The following is a 22,013-nucleotide window of genomic DNA, read 5'->3' as shown; positions in this document are numbered from 1 at the left end:
CTGTTATGGGCTAACAGAGACTTTTATTACAAAACTTGGTCATAACAGGCATGGGTCAAACAGTGGCAAACAGGTACATTTCAGGCAAGACAAAGAGTATTCCAGGGACAGATAAGGTCAACGAGCAGCAAACATCCAGTGAGCAAGGCCAGGGGGTAACCAAATAAACAAGCAATATTTCAGACAAGGAGCAAACATGATCTAAACAAGAGCGAGAGGAGAGGGGTAACCCATGGTAGGCAACAGTGACCAGGTCAGGCAGAGATCAGGCAAGATGAGGAAAACAGGCAATAATAAAGACACAAGAACAAATCCAGCCAAAGAACAAGACTAAACTATGAACTATGAGACTGGATCTGTGACACATACGGATTACATAATCAGAGAATATTTATGTTTTCAGTTTTTAATTGTTTCATTTGAAAGTAGACATTTCACTCTCTATAGATACATTTTCTTCATTACTGTAAGGGAAGTAAACACAGAGTTTTGTGCTAAAGTTCAAAGAGCCCTAGACTGTAGAAAATGCATCCTGTTTGCTTCAATTATTTTACAAAAGCGCAATGTTTTTGGGTTTGTGGGCGCACACAAATAAATGTAGAGACTCTTATTTTTATGACCAAAATTACGGAGTATTTTAAGAGCAAGTGAACACAAAGCACGTCCATGTATAAAAAGAATGATTGATTCACTTGCGGTTGAACATTTTTGACTTCCACAAAGACCTTTCTTCAGCTTCAAACACCTAACATTATTCTAATAGTGCATAAAAAAGGTGCTGTGTGTAATTTGTTGACTATTCTAAAGCATATAAATTCCATATTATGCTTGCAAATATTTAGAAACATGCCAAGTTCCAAGTTCTCTGTTATTCTACTTTAAAATGCGTGTTCCGTGTCTGAATATCTTGTTTCTGTTTAGCTCTGTTTGACTCCATCCACTGCCTATTTATCCAATAGTAATTCATCACTCTGGGTAACCAATTAACAAAAACTGAGCATATTGGAGCCATGGAAGCCATCAAACAAACTGGGTCAGAGATGACTAATTCTACCTGACCTAAAAAGCCTGAAAATCTCTGTGAACAAAGGCTTATTAAAACATGGATAAATTAGCTCATCAACTTACGGTGTAAGATTTGTCTCCTTCCATTGTCAGTTGCATTCATTCATGTTTTGTGTCTTCAATCTGGCAACCCGTGTGAGCATTAAGTCTGCGAAGGAGGACACGGGAAAAACAAGATTTTGAATTTGGACTGCAGTTAGGGATGGGAGATACCACATATTTTGTTTTCAATACGATACAGGTACATTTTGAGGCCAGTATCATTGATGTCATACCGATACGATACTTCCAAACTGAACTTTTAAATTATGAAATTTATGAAATTATCAAATTACTAAGAGTAAAATGGGTAATGATACCCACTTAACTTTATATTTTAAATGCAATTTAACATTCAATTTGCCTTAATTGCAACATGTTAGGTTATATTTTTGTTTATCTGCAAATTCTATATTTGAACTACGGTCATTTTAGTAAAACCGTATGGATCATTTTCATTAGGGACTGCCAGTGACAGGCTGTTGCACACATAAAATGCAACCTTATTATTCTGACAGTAAGTGTATTTATTATTTATTAACATTACAGAATAGAACATGATCAATATGGACTTTAAAGTTTCAATTTGTAATTGCACAAACTGTGGGCTACAATTTTAATTTGTTTTAACTCAAATAACTCAAACATATACCCTAATTTTTTGTGTTTAGGTGTAGCGATAGAAAATATATTTAACCTTATAGAAAATCAATTAAAGTCTATGTTATGTCCTCACTAAGATAGTGAAGCAAATACGTGTGTCTGTGTGTGTGTGTTGTGTATTGCTTAACTGTCATGAAAATAATATCACAATGAATATAAATAAACACAATAGAATATATACAAAGAGAATTAACATTATTCTAATCATCTTTTTATCATTATTACAATTATTTAGCTTGATGTTTGTGATCTGGATGTGTTTTTGGCAGATTTTGTGAATTATGGGAAAGATTATGAGAAAGTTTAGTCTATATCAAGTCCCACAATAAAAGACCATTGCGCTGTTGAGTAGTTACACTAAATATTTAAGTGCATGTATTAATAGTGGTTCCCTGCGCTTTCTTTAAACTTTGTATTAACCGTTTTCTTGAGATTATCTACATGATTGGTCGGGGATATCTGTCTCCAGACCTCAGTAAGCTCTATAAGAGTTGTCCTAAAGCTATGAAAAGCTGGTTGCTGGCTGTATCAAGAAGTCCAAGGATGAGAGGCTGCTTTTCCCACAGGTGTGTTTTCTTTCCTTTAAACAGATTATCTAACTGAACATGCATGACACAAAATCAGTGATGTAATAGGGCTGTTGCTTATGTTTTCCAGCATTTCATTTATTTTATTTATTTTACCATTCACATGGATTCCAATCAGATATGCCTAAGAATAGGATTTGGACTCAAAGTGCGAACAATGCTTACTAGAATATAGATTTTACACACACATACACACACACACCCAATAGCTTCTCATTCATTTAAATGTATTCAAGTAAATGTAATATTACTGCACTAATTTATTTAGAATTCTACATAGGTAAAGTAACTAACAATAAATTAACTTACTTTTGTCTGTCCAGTCCAATTTTAATACACAATTTTAATGCACTCTGTTCACATCGGGTGGTTCTTTAACTCCGTTTAACGCATTTAAATGGTTTATCACAGCACTGCTGAATTCTGATTGGATACAGAAAAATGTTAATAAGAGAGCCATGGCATATTAAGTAATGCACGCACTTCTCTCTGGGCATCTTTTTGCTATTTTTCTCTTGTCTGTGTCCAAAGATTCTGTCCTCCATTGAGCTGCTGCAGCATTAGCTGCCCAAAATAAACCACAGTGGCTCTGAACCCTCACTGCAGAGTGTCACAGAGTGAAGACATCAACTCCTTCACGCTCACCTCCATGAAGCTGGCCGTCTTTTAGAAGCCAAATACTATTGCTTTGTACTGCTACAAGGCCATTTATATAATTTGTGACTGATAAACCGAATGACTGAAACCAGTGTTCCAAACCAGAATAATAAGGCATCTCTTGATATTTCAACTAGAGAGCTCCATTCATAGCTGATGTTGATCTCAGAAATGAAGGCTGTTTCCTGTGTTTGGAAGTGTTGTGTTGTGTTGCAGCCTTATGTTAAACTGCTTTAAATATTATTATTTTTTTCCCATATCAGGCTACACTTCATACACCATAATGACAAAGCAAAAAAAAAATAATAATAATAATAATTGCTTGAGTATCCATACCCTTTTCTGTGACACAGTTTAGCTCAGTAGCGTTCCACTCTCAGACTGTGATCACATGAGAAACAAGAGGTTCTGGTGTGATGAACCTTAATTCCAAGTTAACAAAGCTGCAACACAAGAATACAAGAAAATTTGAAGAAAATATGAATACTTTTGCAAGGCACTGTAATACAAAATAAGGACTGTTACTCTTTCAAAGGTTTATGTAGCACTGATTCTTTATAATGCATGTTGCCTCCTAGAGCATAATTAAATTCAAGTTTATTTGTATAGCGCTTTTTACGATACAAATCATTGCAAAGCAACTTCACAGAAAATTATCTTTCTACAATATTTAGTAGTAGCTTATAAGCGGTGACTGTCAGTTTATGTGCATATGACAGGAATTTTCAGAAAAATTTATACAAGACGTAGTCAGCCAGATGATGAACATTATTAACGGCAATTATTATATGAAAATTCATTTGTTTAACCCAAGCTAAAGAATAAGAATGCGCATTTGATCAGATGCAACTGCAGTCACAAATTATGAGATGCATTATTCGAATGCTTGGCGAAAGAGATGTGTTTTTAATCTAGATTTAAACAGAGAGATTGTGTCTGAACCCCGAACATTATCAGGAAGGCTATTCCAGAGTTTGGGAGCCAAATGTGAAAAAGCTCTACCTCCTTTAGTGGACTTTGCTATTCTAGGAACTACTAAAAGTCCAGCGTTTTGTGACCTTAGGGAGCGTGATGGATTGTAACGTGGTAGAAGGCTAGTTAGGTACGCAGGAGCTAAACCATTTAGGGCCTTATAGGTAAGTAATGATGATTTGTAACTGATACAGAACTTAATAGGTAGCCAGTGCAGAGACTGTAAAATTAGGGTAATATGATCATATTTTCTTGACCTGGTAAGGACTCTAGCTGCTGCATTTTGGACTACCTGTAGCTTGTTTATTGAAGAAGCAGGACAACCACCTAGAAGTGCATTACAATAGTCCAGTCTAGAGGTCATGAAAGCATGAACTAGCTTTTCTGCATCAGAAACAGATAGCTTGGCAATGTTTCTAAGATGGTAGAATGCGTTTTTTGTAACTTAGGAAATATGGTTTTCAAAAGACAAGTTGCTGTCTAATATAACACCCAGATTTTTGACTGCTGCATAAATGGCTTCTCTCAGATTTTTGAGAATTGCATGTGAAGTGGCCAAAGATTATTATCATATAACCACTGTGAGTAAAGACTTAAATGTGCAGAGCATGCTGGGAAAAAAATAAAATAAATACTGGACTTGGAGGATATTTGTTAACAGTTAGTACTGCTTAGGACGAGCACAAAGGACTGCAAACAGCCACTAATTCTCAAGAAAAAAAATATATTAAGAAAGACCTGAGGGTGTAAACGTTTGAACAGCATATTTTGTGTAAATTCAGAAAATATAAAAAATGAATATTAAAAATAGATGTTCTGTTGAAAGTAACATAACACATATGCACCCGCCAACTAGGCATCCTTCTTCCATTCCTCCATGGTCCAGTTCTGACACTCATGTGGCCATAGGTGGACAGAGGCCATCATAGGACTCTGACTTGTCTGTAGATAATCAGCCCCATATACAGAAAACTGTGATGCACTGTGTTCTGAAATCTTTCTATAATGGCCAGCATTAAGTGTATGTTTTCAGCAATTTTATCTACAGTAGGTCTGGGTGATCAGATCAGACAGGCTAACCTTTGCTCCTCATATGCATCAATTAGCCTTGGGCACCCACTGAATGTGCTACTTGAATTTGGTTTTATTTGCTTTAAAAAATTGGTGCTTTTTAAATTTGTGATCCAGTTAGTGTAGGTTTTTATTTTAACATGAATCTGCCCAAAAAAGCAGGCTTAATCTGGCACAGTTCCTCTCTACTCCATGAATATGCCCTTTTCAGAATTAGAATGGGTGCATAGAGCGTTTATGTGTGTGTGTGCGTGTGTGTGTATTTGTATAATGACGTGGGTATAACAGCGGTATTACAATGTGAAGGTGGCTTATGAGGACACTGCCTATGTCCCTGTAATTCAAAAGGCTTAAAATATATATATATTTTTTTGAAAATCTAAAAATGCTTAAAGTTTTCTGCAAGAGGTATGTTTGAATTGTATAAAAAACATTACGGCTATGGAGAGTCCCCATGAACCACATATGAGGGTCTTCCTGTGTCTCTTTAAACCAAATAGCTTGAAAAACATACTTAACAGTGATTTCTGATATTCAAAATTTGCTAGTAGTGCTGTGTGAGGGGTAGGGTTAGGGGTGTGTTGTTCTGCTGAAGGATGTGGCATCACAATGTAAAAAAAAGTGACTGCCTTATTGTCACCAGATTTCAAATTCATGTAAATTTTAGTGTCATCATATGCATAAAAAAGTGGTAAATAAGAAAGGGTTATCTTTAAAACTGACCAAAAGAGAAAAAAAAAATATGCATACTAAAAAGTAAGGTGGCCCAGAGTTGAACCCCGAGGTACACTAAAATGACCTGTACACACCTCAGATCTATATCCACCCAGAGAGACAAACTATAATCAGATATGTAGGATCTGAAAGCAGTTGCTGGGACACCAATTTCATGGTGAGTGAATAACAGAGAGTGATCAACAGTGGCTCTCAATGGCTCTGAGCTATATGTATATAAAAGATAATGACCAAACCAAATCAGAAGTCACTTAAAAATCATAAGCATCTCTAAAGCCATTTAAGTGGTAGACACAAATCTGCTTTTCCCGTTGATGAAACAGATACTGTATGTACATATAATGCTAGTCATGCCTCCCTTCAACCATTTAAGCATAAGAGGGGCTATAAATTAAACAGGTTATAATCCTCATGTTTTGAAACCTAATACAAAGAATTTCCGTAAAAGAACATGTAGACAGCATCAGTTTTCACTTCAGGCATGCCTGCCTTGACCATCAGAAATCTAGTGGACTCAATTCTGGTCTCAATTCTGCCCACTAAAAAGTTAACTGGCAATAGTGGAACCTGCCCAAATGTTATTCCTGGTGTTGTAGGAAATCCTCTTGAAGAAAGTATATAGCCCAAATTTTGCAAGAAAGTAGAGTGTGCAGCAGTCTTTTGCATTGAACATTTCCACTCGGATGGAGTGGGGTGGTCTGACCACATGCAATGCCGAATTTACAAAACTTGTAAAACCACTCATCTAGCACCTTTGCCACAGTAGATGCTTTCTGGTACTGGGTAGACACAGCTTTAAATGTGAATTTCGAAGCACGTTAACAACATCGGTTCCATCTGTTTGTTTTTTTGTTTTGTTTTTTTCACACTCCCAGATGGTCCTGCTGGACTTCAGAGATGCTGGAAGCAAGAGCTGAAGAAACTGCTCATGGGGTATGTGGTGTGCAGGCAAACCTTAGTCCTGATAGTGGCTGCAGTCATTTAGCTTCCTTGTTAGTGCGTCCGCCTCCCATGCTGGAGACCTGGGTTCGAGGCCCACTCGGATGAGGTGTGGTGGTTAGGACTCGAGAGACAGGGGTTACACTCACCATGCTGGGACTTTGTCCTTGATGGTACATCACACCATTATTCATCCTTAGCCATTTCCAGTTCTTCAGGCATTTTACCACATTTGGACGCAACCCCTAAATGATAGTTCCCTTTCCTTTACAGTTTCAAAAATTATTTTTTGTCACACACGAAAATCTGCAAAGTGTGATTCTGTGGTCTGATGGGGCAACTTGTTGAAAAGGCAAGGCAGGGAGCTTGTACAATATACAGTAGGTTTTGGGCTGAAAAATACTCCCGGTATCTTTTAACGATTAAAGAGTAAAGTGCTTGCTACGTATGTAGACAGTTGTGAAACATATTGATGATGAAGTGTGATATTCTGATACCTGGGAAAACCATCTTCAAATTTTAGACACTCTGTTTAATGGCTTTATAGTCCAGGGGTTTCAGTGAGTCCCCCAACAGTGCACATTTCACATATCTTCATATTTCAAACACACCTGATTGAGGTCATCAACTCATTAGTAGAGATTCAAGACTGCAAGTTCCTAAAGACAAATGTTATTCATTTTGTTATTTTGTGATGCTTATTTAAAGAGTTTTCCTAATTTGGGAAGTTAAGATCCTTAAGACTGGTGACAAGGTTTGCATATTTAATATAAATGAAGAGAAATTAAACAATATAAAATATAAATAATGTTTTTAATGTTAACAGTCAACACTGTCTGAAGGTTAAGCACATTCACTTAACTGGTTCATTGTTTGTTCAGAGTTTTATTTTTATTGCATGTTTTATTGCGTGATCGCATTTCTTCAATAATATTAGTAACAAGAACAAAAAATAATTGTTATTTAGTAATATAGCTTTCATCCACTGTGGCAAATACATTTCACCATATTTTATAACACATTCATAATACTAGAAGTGCATACATGATATCTATTATTTCAACAGTGATGTCACAAAAGAAAATGCACACCTTACCTTTTAACACACAATGACACACACATTTGATCATGCAATTAAATGTTCATGCAATTAAATGTCTCTAATTGTGTATGATTAACACCATTCACACAATAAGCAATACACAACACAAACACACACACACACACACACACAAACACACACACACACACACACACACACACACACACACACACACACACACACACACACACACACACACACACATATTGGTTTTCATGTTTAATGGGCTCTTTCCATAGACGTAATGTTTTTTATATTGTACAAACTGTATTTTCTATGCTATTACCCTAACCATACCCTTAAACCTACCCCTCACAAACAACTTTCAGCATTTTTACTTTTTCAAAAAACGTGTATGATTTATAAGCTGTTTCCCTCATGGGGACCAAAAAATGTCCCCACAAGGACAAAATTTACTGGTATTATTATACTAGTTGGAACATTTGGTCCCCATTATGTAGCGAATACAAGGTACACACACACACATACTGTACACTCACTCACACACTGTAACTCTTTGAACACCATTTACTAAAACATAAGTCATGAGACAAGAAAAAAATAAGTACAAGGAAAGTGGCACTGAACACTAGGCACGATCTGCTGTATCACCACACAACAACCCTGAAGAGACAACCGCTTCACATAGAAACAAAGCAACCATCACAAGCTCAGAACAGTGAAAGTTACACAATACAGACTGAAATACGGATCAGGCCCAAACTAAGACTTTTCTTACAGATTATTTGTCCCCTTGCACCTCAGGTCACTGTCTGAATGTTTGAACATTACCTGTCAGGAGCTTAAATGCTTCAAGCTTCCAAGGTAACGTTAGTTTGCCTTCACTAATTTTGGTCCCACTGCAACACCATTACAGTCAAGAATGTACTGCAAGCAGCCTTGTGGAGGAGCTCTCTGTGGTGGGGTGTTCTTTACTTCAACCACCAAGTCCTTCTCAAAAGCATTCTGAAAGAAACAAGCACATTGCTCATATACACTCATGCTCAAAGAAATTGTAAAATAAATAAAAATACAACAGTAAGTAAAACTTTGATATTTACTGAAATAATCCTTGAAAACATACTTATAAGTTCAAACTTTATTTTCTATAAGCTTAAATTAAGTTCTAATACAGTTGAACCATATTTTTTTCAGACACCTTCAACATTTCTCACATTATCACAGTTTATTGCTATAGTTTAGAAAATGGTAATAAAATATTACAAGAACAAATTAATAATGATAATGTCAGATGACTTTGATAGAAAGATATGTAATGAATTCTGTTGAATAGCTGTCAGCTATTTTTATCAATAAAATGTTATCAATGTTACTGGTAGTCCACTGTTTGAAGAATTTTTCGGGTATAATATGTCACATTTTACTTTATTTTGCTATACTCGCTTACATAAATGAACTATAGTGTCCTGGACCCACTAGTAAAAAAAAATAAAAATAAAAAAATATATTAATTATAGGTAGGATAATTATATATAATTATTAATTATATATATTAAGATTATGTTAATAATTTTTGGTTTCTGTACTAAAGACGGCTTGCTTAAAAATGCTGCCTTATTTTGTAAGTTAATTTGTAATTTTTTTATATATATATATTATTTACCTTTCTTGGTTGAATAGCAGTTGGTCTTTTGGGATTTTGTGCCATAACCTGATTCATTTTGGCAATGACCATGTCTGCTATCAGCTGCTGGTCTTCGGCCTGATGTTCCCCCACCAGTGGCATAGACGAACCCATTACCTTATGAAATTACCACAATTATTACTAATATAACATAGAACATACAACACATTGGTTGAATTTGTAGAAGAAAAACGAAAAAAACGAAAAATTTCAGCTCTACGACATCCCTATATGCCACATATATACAACTAGCAAATCATAGCACATACCTCAGTAATGTAATCTTTTTTCTCTTTTCCATGAATAGCTTTAACAGCACAAATTTCGAGGCCTCCAAATATTTCACTGCAGGTGTCAACCCAAAGCTTATACCTGCAGAATAATGCAACTTGCTTAGTCATGATTGAAGCATATTTTTTTACCTGAATAAATGATTAAATGGTGCCATTGTTGTGTGGGTTACCTGTCGGTCATAGCCACCTGCTCCACCATGGCAGTGCCAGTGTTGGACTTCCAGTTACCAGAGACTGACGTCCTCCTATTAAAACGAGAAGCATTCTTCATCTGTCAAGAACAGCATTTAGCTTAATCTGAGATCTGTTTAGAAACTCTACAAACTAGCATCGTTACTCACATGTATGCTTTGTAATCATTTCCTATTTTCTGAATCCTGATGTCATATTTGGCTTCGATGAAAGGTTCAGACGTGCTGTAGGTCTGAGTGATAGCCACCACACTCGCTATGTCCTGAAACTTTGTGTGGTTCTCCACTTTCACCTTAACAACACATGTAATTTGATTACATGCTTAACTGCACATGAACACGCATCACTTATTTTATACAGTTATCGCTTCAGTTTAAACATTACCTTCCCCACACCAGAGTGAGCGTGCCCAATTTTCACGACAACTGGAAATGACGGCATGGCCACCTGGTTTGTTTTCCCACAAACAGAGTATGTGTTTATTTAATTATGCAGATACAGTCATCATTGGAAGAAAATGTTTCTGGAACGATCGCTTACCATTTCTTTATAATTGGGATAGAACGTCTGTTCAATTAATGGGAATTTCTCCTGTCCAAGTTTCTTGCATGTGTTGATCAGACATGCAAACTGCAGATAAGTTTGGAGAGATGAGTTTGTAGCAGATATCTATCAAATGATATGTCATGTCAGATTGACCATTCTCAAACTTACTGCCCAGGGTTTGTCACAGAGGTTGTAAATGGACTCCAGGGAGTTGATGCTGGGAATGCCGGCATACTGAAGACCGATGATTAAGTTACGGAAGTCTTCATTCTCTGTCATGCTGTAAGCATGCTGTCGGATCAGGACAAAGTCAGGCTTAAATGACCTGCAGAGGCATAGATCACACACACATATATAGATGAAAGCCATCTTTGCAATGTGAAGTGTTGGGGACATGTAATGGAATTACATAATTTAAGTACAGAATAAATGGCTGTTACTTGTACTTTGATAACTGGAAGTCCAGCTTGCAGTGTTGCTGTAGGAGACATTTGCTATTAACACACAAAACCACTGCTCTGGGCACACTGTGCCTCAACATTGCATCCTTAAAGGGCCATTGACCATGTGGGAGTTGGTCCTCTGTTCAGATGCGTTGGCTGTTGAGGGCCATTAAAATTTGGAGGCACATCTCTGTGATCACTTTCCAGGTTCCGTTGTGCCTGGAGAATCGCTGGATGGTTCAGGAAGTGCAGAGCAGGCTCTTTTTGTCATCTGAGTAGTTTGTGCTCTGGTTGGAGCAGTGTTTTGCTGAAGTGGGCCCTACCTTTAGTTCTGGCCATGTTGTTGGTGTAGACCAGCACTAAGGCAAAGAATGCAGATGCCATTTGAGTTTGATGTTAGGTGGGCTTGAGTCAGTCCAAATAGATAGCATAAGCTATGCACCATTGTCTCTTGTGTAGAGTAGCTTTAGCATTGGCAGTCTCTTCAGAAAGGGGGGTGTTGCTCAAAGTGGGGCTGGGTTCCCTCCATTCACTTGAAGGTGTGTGGTTGAGGGTTTGGCCACGCTGTCTGTTGAGCTGAACAGTGACCCCTTTTGTATATGCTGGGAATGCAATCTTATATATTCACTAGAGTAAATGTCTGGTAAAGTCTTGGCAGAAGGTTCTCGCACTTGACAGGGCTTCTCCAGGGGGTAGCGATGTCTGCCAGAAACAGGAAGTAGCAGGTTGAGCTTTGGTTATTTTACATCAGGTTAAAACACAGGTGTCCTTGGCAGTCACCATGGTTGACCACAAGACATCATAGGGAAGTTCATTCACTTTCCTGCGACGGCAGGTTTGGTGTGTTCTTGATTGCATGCTTTGAACAGTGTGAGGTTCAAGGCCATATTCTCATGGCTGGCTGTGAGATTTTCTTGTGGCCTCGGTGACCTGACAGTCTGTCTGGGTGAACTGTTTGGCTGAAGTGGCAGTGGTTTTGCACTTCAGGCTTGTGTTTCGGCTGTCTCTAGTTCAGCAAAGGGTCAATGTGATCCAACAGCTCTTTATCAATGAGAAGGTGGTATGCGTGTATGACTGCATGTTCAGTGCACACCTTTTTGGCCTGTTGTGGGTGGTTAGCCGTCTGCTGATGTGCTGTCTGGGTGCCATGACCGGCTGGCTTTAGGATGGATATCTCTGTGGTGAGAGACTGTTGGCCAAGATCTGTACATTTCTCTTTGTGTGATTCTGGAGACAGACCTTAGTTTCAGTAGTCATGTCAAAGCAGTAACTAAATCAGCATACTATCATCTACAGTAAAAAAAACATTGCAAGAATTAGATGTTTTGTTTCCAGTCAAGACTTGGAGAAACTTGTTCATGCCTTTATCACCAGCAGGGTGGACTATTGTAATGGGCTCCTCACTGGCCTTCCCAAAAAGACCATTAGACAGCTGCAGCTCATCCAGAACGCTGCTGCCAGGATTCTGACTAGAACCAGAAAATATGAGCATATCACACCAGTCCTCAGGTCCTTACACTGGCTTCCAGTTACATTTAGGATTGATTTTAAAGTACTTTTACTCGTATATAAATCACTCAATGACCTAGGACCAAAATATATTGCAAATATGTTCACTAAATAAACATAACAGAGCACTCAGATCATTAGGATCGAGTCAGTTAGAAATACCAAGGGTTCACACAAAACAAGGGGAGTCCGCCTTTAGTTACTATGCTAAAGATCAAATGTGCTTAAACACTAGTCACATTTAAATCTAGACTGAAAACTCATCTGTTTAGTGGTGCATTTATTGAATGAGCACTGTGCGATGGCCGAAATGATTGCACTGCATTTTACATATTCACTGTATTTTATGTCAAATCGTTTTCTATTTTTAACTTTTTTAAATTAATTTTAAATAAGTCAATTTTTAAATAATTTCCAAAGTTTTAAAATTGCTTGTTTTTATTTTTGTTATTATTTTTCTTCATGATTATTTTACTTTCTTTTATGTAAAGCACTTTGAATTACCATTGTGTACGAAATGTGCTATATAAATAAACTTGCCTTGCCTTTCCTTAGTAGGAGGGCATTCTGGTAGTTTGTTGGTTTCTCATGCCGCTCGTAGTTAAAAGGAGTCTGGTGGTCTGATCCTGTTTGTTCTGCTGGTGAGGCCACTCTCAGGATCAGTTCCTTTAATGTCCTCAGGATCTTTTCATGCTGGCCCATGTGCTCTCCAGAGTCAGTTCTGGTACTGTGCAGAGATAGGCAGGATTTTAACAGTCTCTATGGAGGCAGTACTGTGTTCCCTGTAGGCCAACGTACAGCGGATTTCGAGTGGAGGCAAGGTTCTGTTTTGCTTTAATTACTGCCTCAATTCGACATGGCATGCAGGTGATCAGTTTGTTGCACTGCTGAGGTGGTATGGAAGCCCAGGTGTCTTTGACAGTGGCCTTCAGCTCATCTGCATTTTTTGGTCTCTTGTTTCTCATTTTCCTCTTGAAGCAATCTATGGGATTCAGGTCTGGTGATTTTGCTGGCCAGTCAAGCACACCAACACCGTGGTCATTTAAACAACTTTTGGTGCTTTTGGCAGTGTGGGCAGGTGCCAAATCCTGCTGGAAAATGAAATCAGCATCTTCAAAAAGCTGGTCAGCAGAAGGAAGCATGAAGTTCTCCGAAATTTCTTGGTAAATGGGTGCAGTGACAATTCAAAAAACACAATGGACCAACACCAGCATATGACATTGCACCCCAAATCATCACAGACTGTGGAAAATTAACACTGGACTTCATGCAACTTGGGCTATGAGCTTCTCCACCCTTCCTCCAGACTCTAGGACCTTGGTTTCCAAATGAAATACAAAATTTGCTCTCAACTGAAAAGAGGACTTTGGACCACTGAGCAACAGTCCAGTTCTTCTTCTCCTTAGCTCAGGTAAGACGCCTCTGATCTTGTCTGTGGTCCAGGAGAGGCTTAACCAGAGGAATACAACAACTTTAGCCTTGTACTGTAGACCAATTCCTTGACACGTCTGTGTGTGGTGTCTCTTGATGCCTTGACCCCAGCCTTAGTCCATTCCTTGTGAAGTTAACTCAAATTCTTGAATCAATTTTTCTTGACAATCCTCATAAGGCTGTGGTTCTCTCGGTTGGTTGTGCATCTTTTTCTTCCACACTTTTTCCTTTCCTCAGCTTTCTGTTAACATGCTTGGGTACAGCACTTTGTGAACAGCCAGTTTCTTTGGCAATAAATGTTTGTGGCTTACCCTCTTTGAACTGAACTACTGGTTTCGTCTGGTCAGAGGAAACCTGCCCTCCCAACTGAGCCTGGTTTCTCCCAAGATTTTTTCTCCATTCTGTCACCGATGGAGTTTTAGTTCTTTGCTGCTGTCCCCTCTGGCTTGCTTAGTTGGGTACACTTAATTTACAGTGATGTTGTCGGTTTGGATGATGACATCACCGCATTCAATGATGAACTGCCTTTAACTGTCATTTTGCATTATTGACACACTGTTTTCCTAATTAATGTTGTTCAGTTGTTTTGACACAATCTGTTCTGTTAAAAGAGCTATATAAATAAAGGTGACTTGACTTGACTACTGTTTAGGTCCTGTGTTCTGTCACGGTTCGCTACTGTGCAGGAACTAGGTCACATTAGGGAACATGGAACATGTAAGAGAGGAAAACAAGACACGGAACACAGGACAGTCCTTGGACGTGACAATAATGTCTCATATAGTCATTTTTGACAATGTTTTGAATGTGCCTCTGAAGACTCAGAATTTATGTAAATTCATGGGCTATTTGTGATATTACACAGAAACATTGTCTCGGTGATAAGCCACTCAAATCACTGTGAAAGGGCTTTTATTACATTTGTCCTTTATTACATCTCATTATAATGATATAGCTTTCATGTGTGACACATCAAATCCGATCTCTCCAAGTGGGCTAATTTAGCTTTCACATTGATAGAAGGTTAACAAAGTTCGCTGGCTGTTATTGTACACAATAACAAATTAGATCACAGACACTGACCGTTTTAGACAATATGTCAATATGTAACAGTTATTTCACATTAAGGTAGTATTAATTGCACTTTAATCTAGTGGAACAATTGGAACAGCTTGTGGTGATTTTTAAATGCGAGTTTACCTGACAACTGTGTTTTCATTCTGCAGAACCTGCACAGCCACGTGACATGATCCATTAGCATGAGCCACAACACTGATGTCTCCAAACTCAGCCTGAAAAACAAAACCAATCAATCAGTAACTCAACTAATACGAATACTTTCTTTGATTTCATTTGTCTTGTGACTTTCGTAATCTCACCTGTTCAACTTTAATATCATAATCTCCATTCAGTTTTTTCCCTCTAAAGAGTCTGGCCCTGTAGTAAAAGGAAAGAAAGAAAGAAAGAAAGAAAGAAAGATTTATTCTATCAATATGGTACTTTTAATGGTACGTTTAAAACAAGATTGATAAAATGTAATCTATGAGTTAAATAAAAAGTATTGAGAAAACATTTCCTAAAATGACTTAAACACTTACAATTTCAATTGTGTAATTTGTAATCAGTAATTAAGTTCAGTTTGTAAGTAATCTACCCAGCTCTGTTTACGATATATATTTAAATATATATTTATATTTAAAATAGACATTTTTCTGTTCAAAGTAAATTTTTCAAATTGAAATTAATTTGATCATAAAGAAATGCACTCATATTTCACACAAATACCTGTTGAAAGTGAAATTAAGATTACATAGTGATGTACTTTATCATATGTGAGTTCATTAATTATCATCAATAATTTATGCAAAAATACCTCTTTAGAAATGTGCTACACATAACAAGCTTTGTCACTGGGGCCATTAAAGGTGCATATTGGTACCTTAAGATTAGCAATTTGGTACCACTATATGCTGAAGGTACTTCTGTGTAAGGGTAAATAGTGTACGAAGATAGGTTAGTACTCCAGTGACAAGCTGCTATACAATCATTACACCTCTTTTTCTGGGAATGTATATGAAGGTGGTATGTTTGCCCTAAATGTAGGCACAAGGATGATGGTATATTCTGCAGTAGGCTACCATTGTGATCAACATTTTGCTCTTTTTTTTTAATCTGAAGTAGTTTGTGTGACATTCCAGGAACTCCTTGATTAAATTGCCTTGTTACAACATAATTCTATGTTAACTTCATATTGAGGTCAGACACACACTAGTTTCAATGTCTTACAGGGACTCTATAGGCGTAATGGGGTTTCTACTGTCCAAATTGTATTTTCTGTCCCCTTACCCTAAATTTACCCCTCAACAATTTTTGCCACTTGCAAAAACATCATGCTGTCTGATTTATAAGCTTATTTTCTTATTGGTACAAAATAATAAAATAAATAAATGTCCCCACAAGGTCAAAATATCCTTGTAGGGACATTTGATCAACATCATATAGGGAATATCAGGACGCATACCATGTAAATGATTATGATCATTTATTTTTAATGACAAAATAAATTATTTCATCGTATACATTACATATGTTGAAATATGTTCAAAATAGGTCGATTTGGCTGTATTATATATCTGCCGTGACAAAATTGTGACCAAACTGGATTTAGGTTGCTGTGCTAAGCTATAATTCAGACCAGTCGAGTTAAACATCTTGTTAGTAATTACACATTTCACCAACAGTGTCATGCAGTGCAGTGCACTAATTTTAGGGCTGGTTCCTCTGCTGACAGATACTATGGTTTCAGAGCCGGACTGAAATCTTAAGGTTACGGTGAAGGTTATATTGCTAACAACATCACAGTTTAAATTACATTATATTATACTGTATATAAATATAATGTTTTGGTTATATCCTAATATATAAGAAAGTTGAAAGCATTTTAATGTTTAATCTAACTATCGTAATGTAGACAAGGCTATAAATGTCAAATACAAAATGTTAATTTGCTGCACCTGTTAGTTTCAAGATGTCATTGTATTGATGTTAAAAAGCTTCAAATTGCTTTCTAATCTTGAACACACAAAACAGAGCTACAGCTACAGAGAAAACAGATCTCCTTTAGACAGGAGTTATTACTGTAAATGGGTGGAGCAAACACGTAAACCAATTGCTTAGACCGTATCATAGTACTGAGACTGCTCTCCTTAGAGTTACAAATGACCTGCTCTTATCATCTGATCGTAGGTGTATCTCTCTATTAGTTTTATTGGATCTTAGTGCTGCGTTTGACACAATTGACCACAACATTCTTTTGCATAGACTTGAATACTTTGTTGGCATTAATGGAAGTGCATTAGCATGGTTTAAATCGTACTTATATGACCGCCATCAGTTCGTAGCAGTGAATGAAAATGTATCATATTGATCACAAGTGCAGTATGGAGTACCTCAAGGCTCAGTACTAGGGCCGCTACTCTTCACGCTTTATATGTTACCCTTGGGAGATATCATCAGGAAATATGGTGTTAGCTTTCACTGTTATGCTGATGATACTCAGCTCTATATTTCTTCACGGCCCGGTGAAACACACCAATTTGAAAAACTAATGGAATGAATAGTCGATAGAAAAAACTGGATGACGAGTAATTTCTTACTGCTAAATTCCGGAAAAAAACAGAGGTGTTAATTATAGGACCTAAAAACTCTGCTTGTAATAACCTAGAACACTGTCTAAGACTTGATGGCTGCTCTGTCAATTCTTCGTCATCAACAATCTTTCCTTAGAAAGCCACGTTTCTAGCATTTGTAAAACTGCATTTTTCCATCTCAAAAAATATATCGAAATTACGGCCTATGCTCTCAATGTCAAATGCAGAAATGTTAATCCATGCATTTATGACCTCAAGGTTAGATTATTGTAATGCTTTATTGGGTGGTTGTTCTGCACGCTTAGTAAACAAACTACAGCTAGTCCAAAATGCAGCAGCAAGAGTTCTTACTAGAACCAGGAAGTATGACCATATTAGCCCGGTCCTGTCAACACTGCACTGGCTCCCTATCAAACATCATATAGATTTTAAAATATTGCTTATTACTTATAAAGCCCTGAATGGTTTAGCACCTCAGTATTTGAATGAGCTCCTTTTACATTATAATCCTCTACGTCCGCTACGTTCTCAAAACTCAGGCAATTTGATAATACCTAGAATATCAAAATCAACTGCAGGCGGCAGATCCTTTTCCTATTTGGCGCCTAAACTCTGGAATAACCTACCTAACATTGTTCGGGAGGCAGACACACTCTTGCAGTTTAAATCTAGATTAAAGACCCATCTCTTTAACCTGGCTTACACATAACATACTAATATGCTTTTAATATCCAAATCCATTAAAGGTTTTTTAGGCTGCATTAATTAGGTAAACCGGAACTGGGAACATTTCCCATAACACCCGATGTACTTGCTACATCATTAGAAGAAGGGAATCTACGCTAATATTTGCCTGTTTCTCTCTTATTCCGAGGTCACCGTAGCCACCAGCCTCCAGTCTGTATCCAGATCAGAGGGTCACTGCAGTCACCCGGATCCAGTACGTATCCAGACCAGATGGTGGATCGGCACCTAGAAAGGATCTCTATATCCCTGAAAGACAGCGGAGACCAGGACAACTAGAGCCCCAGATACAGATCCCCTGTAAAGACCTTGTCTCAGAGGAGCACCAGGACAAGACCACAGGAAACAGATGATTCTTCTGCACAATCTGACTTTGCTGCAGCCTGGAATTGAACTACTGGTTTCGTCTGGTCAGAGGAGAACTGGCCCCCCAACTGAGCCTGGTTTCTCCCAAGGTTTTTTTCTCCATTCTGTCACCGATGGAGTTTCGGTTCCTTGCCGCTGTCGCCTCTGGCTTGCTTAGTTGGGGACACTTCATCTACAGCGATATCGTTGACTTGATTGCAAATAAATGCACAGACACTATTTAACTGAACAGAGATGACATCACTGAATTCAATGATGAACTGCCTTTAACTATCATTTTTGCATTATTGACACTGTTTTCCTAATGAATGTTGTTCAGTTGCTTTGACGCAATGTATTTTGTTTAAAGCGCTATATAAATAAAGGTGACTTGACGTAAATCATTGGTCACTTACTGTAGATATTAGTGACCCATTTAATCCCAAATTATTCTCAACTAAAAACATGTATTTTATTTACACATTATTCAGCAATTTTTCTAATAAAATAATTATCTTAAGGTTATATGCATGTCAGAAAGATTTAATTGAATAAAATCCATATTAGTTATATATTAACAGCAGACCCTTTAAACAGAAAATGTATTTAATAAAGTATCTTTATCTGCATTATATGTTATTACATGTTTTGGGAGCTTTGATTCAGACAGGATTATTTACACTAACCATAAAAATATGATATGATATGTGACATCTCAAAGCAGCTAGTAAGCAATCAGTAAGCCAGTTTGCCTGTCTCTGAACATATTCTCTTTGACATTATACTGTAATATCTATAACATCTTTGAGATAAACTGCATCGCAAAAATCTCCATTCTTTATATAACACAAATTAACAGCATACACTCTCCAAGACTAAACAATATTTGACCATTTCTTCTGCATGCTATTACAAATATGGATTTAAAGGATAATTAACATGCATTTACTCCTCACTCTAATCCTTTGAGCAAATGACCAAGGAAACTGAGGATAGAACAGATATGACATAGTAGAAATATGTAAGCATTATTGTCATCAATTTGCAGAGTCCACCTGATTTTTCAAAAGTCTGGAAATGTTCAGATATACCTGCTCCTGAGATTCACCCATATTGTTTTACATGTATATTAATAATTATTTTTTAAGTGAAATACACATTAGGCATGAAAATCAGTGAGACCTAAGATTTCTTCAGTAATGGCATAGCTTTTTTTCCCAGCCAATAACAGCATGATACATGTGAAAAAGAATGGCAATAATTAAAGTGTGCATTTACTATATCTCCCTGTTTGTTTTATTTTTATTTCCACCTAAACAAAATTAAATGATTACACTTAGTGCTGTCAAACGATTAATCATGATTAATCCCATACAAAATAAAAGTTTTTGTTTGCATAATACTGTATATGTGTGTGTTCTGTGTACTGTATATTTATGATGTATAAATAAATATACTCACATACAGTATATTTTTTGAAAATATTTACATGTATTTACATGTCTGTATTTATATTCATAAAATGTATGTTATAAATAAATATTTAATTTATAAACATATACAAAGCACAAACACCTATATAAAGTAAACTGTAGCTTACTGTAGCTTCCAATAGCTGCTCGTATAAAATTCAAGGCATTGGTGTTTGCCTACAAAACTACCACTGGCTCTGCAACCATTTACCTAAATTCATTACTTCAGACTTATGTGCCCTCTAGAAGCTTGCATTCTGCAAGTGAACGTCGCTTGATTGTGCCATCCCAAAGAAGCACAAAGACACTTTTACGGACTTTAAATTAAATGTTCCCTCCTGGTGGAATGACCTCCCCAACTCAATCAAGCAGCTGAGTCCTTAGCCATCTTCAAGAATCGGCTTAAAACACATCTCTTCCATCTTTATTTGACCCCCTAACTTTAACACTCACTATTTTAATTATATTCTTTAAAAAAATCTAACTACCTTTCTAATCTTTTTATATTCTATTTTCTTTTCATTAATTATGCAATTGTATTTGTGTGTCTGTATGTGTAAATGACCTCTAACACTAGCTTGCTCTATTCTTTTTTTATTCTATCTGTTTTCTTTATATTATATTATTTAAAATCCCATGCTAGGTGTACTGTGTTAACCTAACTGAGACTTGTTATAGCACTTATATATCATTGCTCTTTTTGTTGTTTTTGATTGCTTCCACTGTCCTCATCTGTAAGTCGCTTTGGATAAAAGCGTCTGCTAAATGAATAAATGTAAATGTAAACAAAACTTTTATTTTGGATGTGATTAATCGCGATTAATCTTTTGACAGCACTCTGCTTAGTACTAAATAAAAAAACTCAACAGATAAGTATATAAAAAAGCAGAGAAGCCAAACAGCCCGATTAGAAAAAAACAACCTTATCGAGGAGTTCAAGTGAAAAAACCTTGCTCTTACCAGTCCTGCTGTGGTTCATCGATGACCAACAGGATCTTCTGTCTCTTGGATGATGCAGGCACAGGCGTTTGCTCCACCAGCCCTGCTGAGGCGGCCGTCTGCTTCACCCCACTGGTGATGGAGCTGAAGAATCCCGTCCCTAGAGGCTGGGGTTGGATGGGTTTTCTCTCCTGGCCTGGGGAAACTGGAGCTGGTCCTGAAGCTGGTCCAGGAGGGGGAGGTTGAGGAGGATCTGGTTTCTGCAGGTCTGACATGTAGCCATTAGGCAGGTTGGAGATAAAGGTGCTGTCCGACAGACGCCGGCGCAGGTAGTTCATGACTGTAGACTAGAGGAGGAGGAGTACTGCTTTGGAAATAGAGATGTTAAGCGCCTACATTCAGGGGATTTATCCCAGCGGGAGAAGCTCAGAACTGAATACCCAGCGAAGTGAGATGCTGGGATCCCTCCTTGCGTTGCAGTGTTTCCTCCCCTCTCTGCTTTCCACAGCTCTGATGTCGTATATGCAGCCAATCAGATGCTTGCTGCAAACCTGCATGAGATGCTTGCTCTCTCTACCCTCCCCCATGCTAGATTGCCTCTCGCATCCTTCATGACAAGACAGTATACAAAATAAAAAGGTTTCCCGCAGTGCATGCATGGGAAAATTGTGAGCTGGGCAAAAGAGATTCCCCTTATAGAATTACTATTTTGTTTTTCTCGCAGACACAGCTACAGAGATATTGCTTGAACCATTAGTGCATGCTGTCACACCGCATTCTACATGATTAACTGCATTCTTTAACACAGCTCAACCCTGATTCTTGCAAGCAAGAGATTTCTGCTCTGAACTATTATCTATTTCCTTATGAATATTTAGTGTGACCTTAATTTATTATTAGCACATATGCAATCTTGATAGACTGAGGGATGATGCACCAATCAGGTCACTTATTTATCTTGCGATTCCAATTGG

General features: G+C 37.4%; 1 protein-coding gene across 1 annotated transcript; it reads right to left on the bottom strand.

The window, feature by feature from the left end:
* Positions 1-7,522: 7,522 nt before the first annotated feature.
* On the bottom strand, positions 7,523-21,553 carry LOC132117838 (synapsin-2-like). Its single transcript, XM_059527144.1, has 11 exons — positions 21,061-21,553; positions 15,269-15,326; positions 15,090-15,181; positions 10,675-10,831; positions 10,501-10,590; positions 10,345-10,407; positions 10,110-10,252; positions 9,939-10,013; positions 9,745-9,847; positions 9,455-9,592; positions 7,523-8,796 (listed from the first exon to the last, which is right to left on the bottom strand). The coding sequence occupies exons 1-11, from the start codon at positions 21,375-21,377 to the stop codon at positions 8,662-8,664; spliced, it is 1,371 nt and encodes a 456-aa protein (XP_059383127.1). The 5' UTR covers positions 21,378-21,553; the 3' UTR covers positions 7,523-8,661.
* Between the last annotated feature and the right edge of the window lie 460 nt (positions 21,554-22,013).

The sequence above is a fragment of the Carassius carassius genome, chromosome 37 (genome assembly GCF_963082965.1).
Source record: "Carassius carassius chromosome 37, fCarCar2.1, whole genome shotgun sequence".
NCBI lineage: Eukaryota > Metazoa > Chordata > Actinopteri > Cypriniformes > Cyprinidae > Carassius > Carassius carassius.
Note: the sequence above shows the minus strand (reverse complement) of the source record. Positions and strands in the feature narration are given on the sequence as shown.

Excerpts from the sequence above, each read along its gene's own strand:
- LOC132117838 (XM_059527144.1), bottom strand. The coding sequence starts at position 21,377 with ATGAACTACCTGCGCCGGCGTCTGTCGGACAGCACCTTTATCTCCAAC. Across the intron at positions 15,182-15,268 it reads ATGATATTAAAGTTGAACAG|GCTGAGTTTGGAGACATCAG; the intron begins GTGAGATTACGA and ends TTTGTTTTTCAG. Across the intron at positions 10,014-10,109 it reads AATGATTACAAAGCATACAT|GAGGACGTCAGTCTCTGGTA; the intron begins GTGAGTAACGAT and ends TCGTTTTAATAG.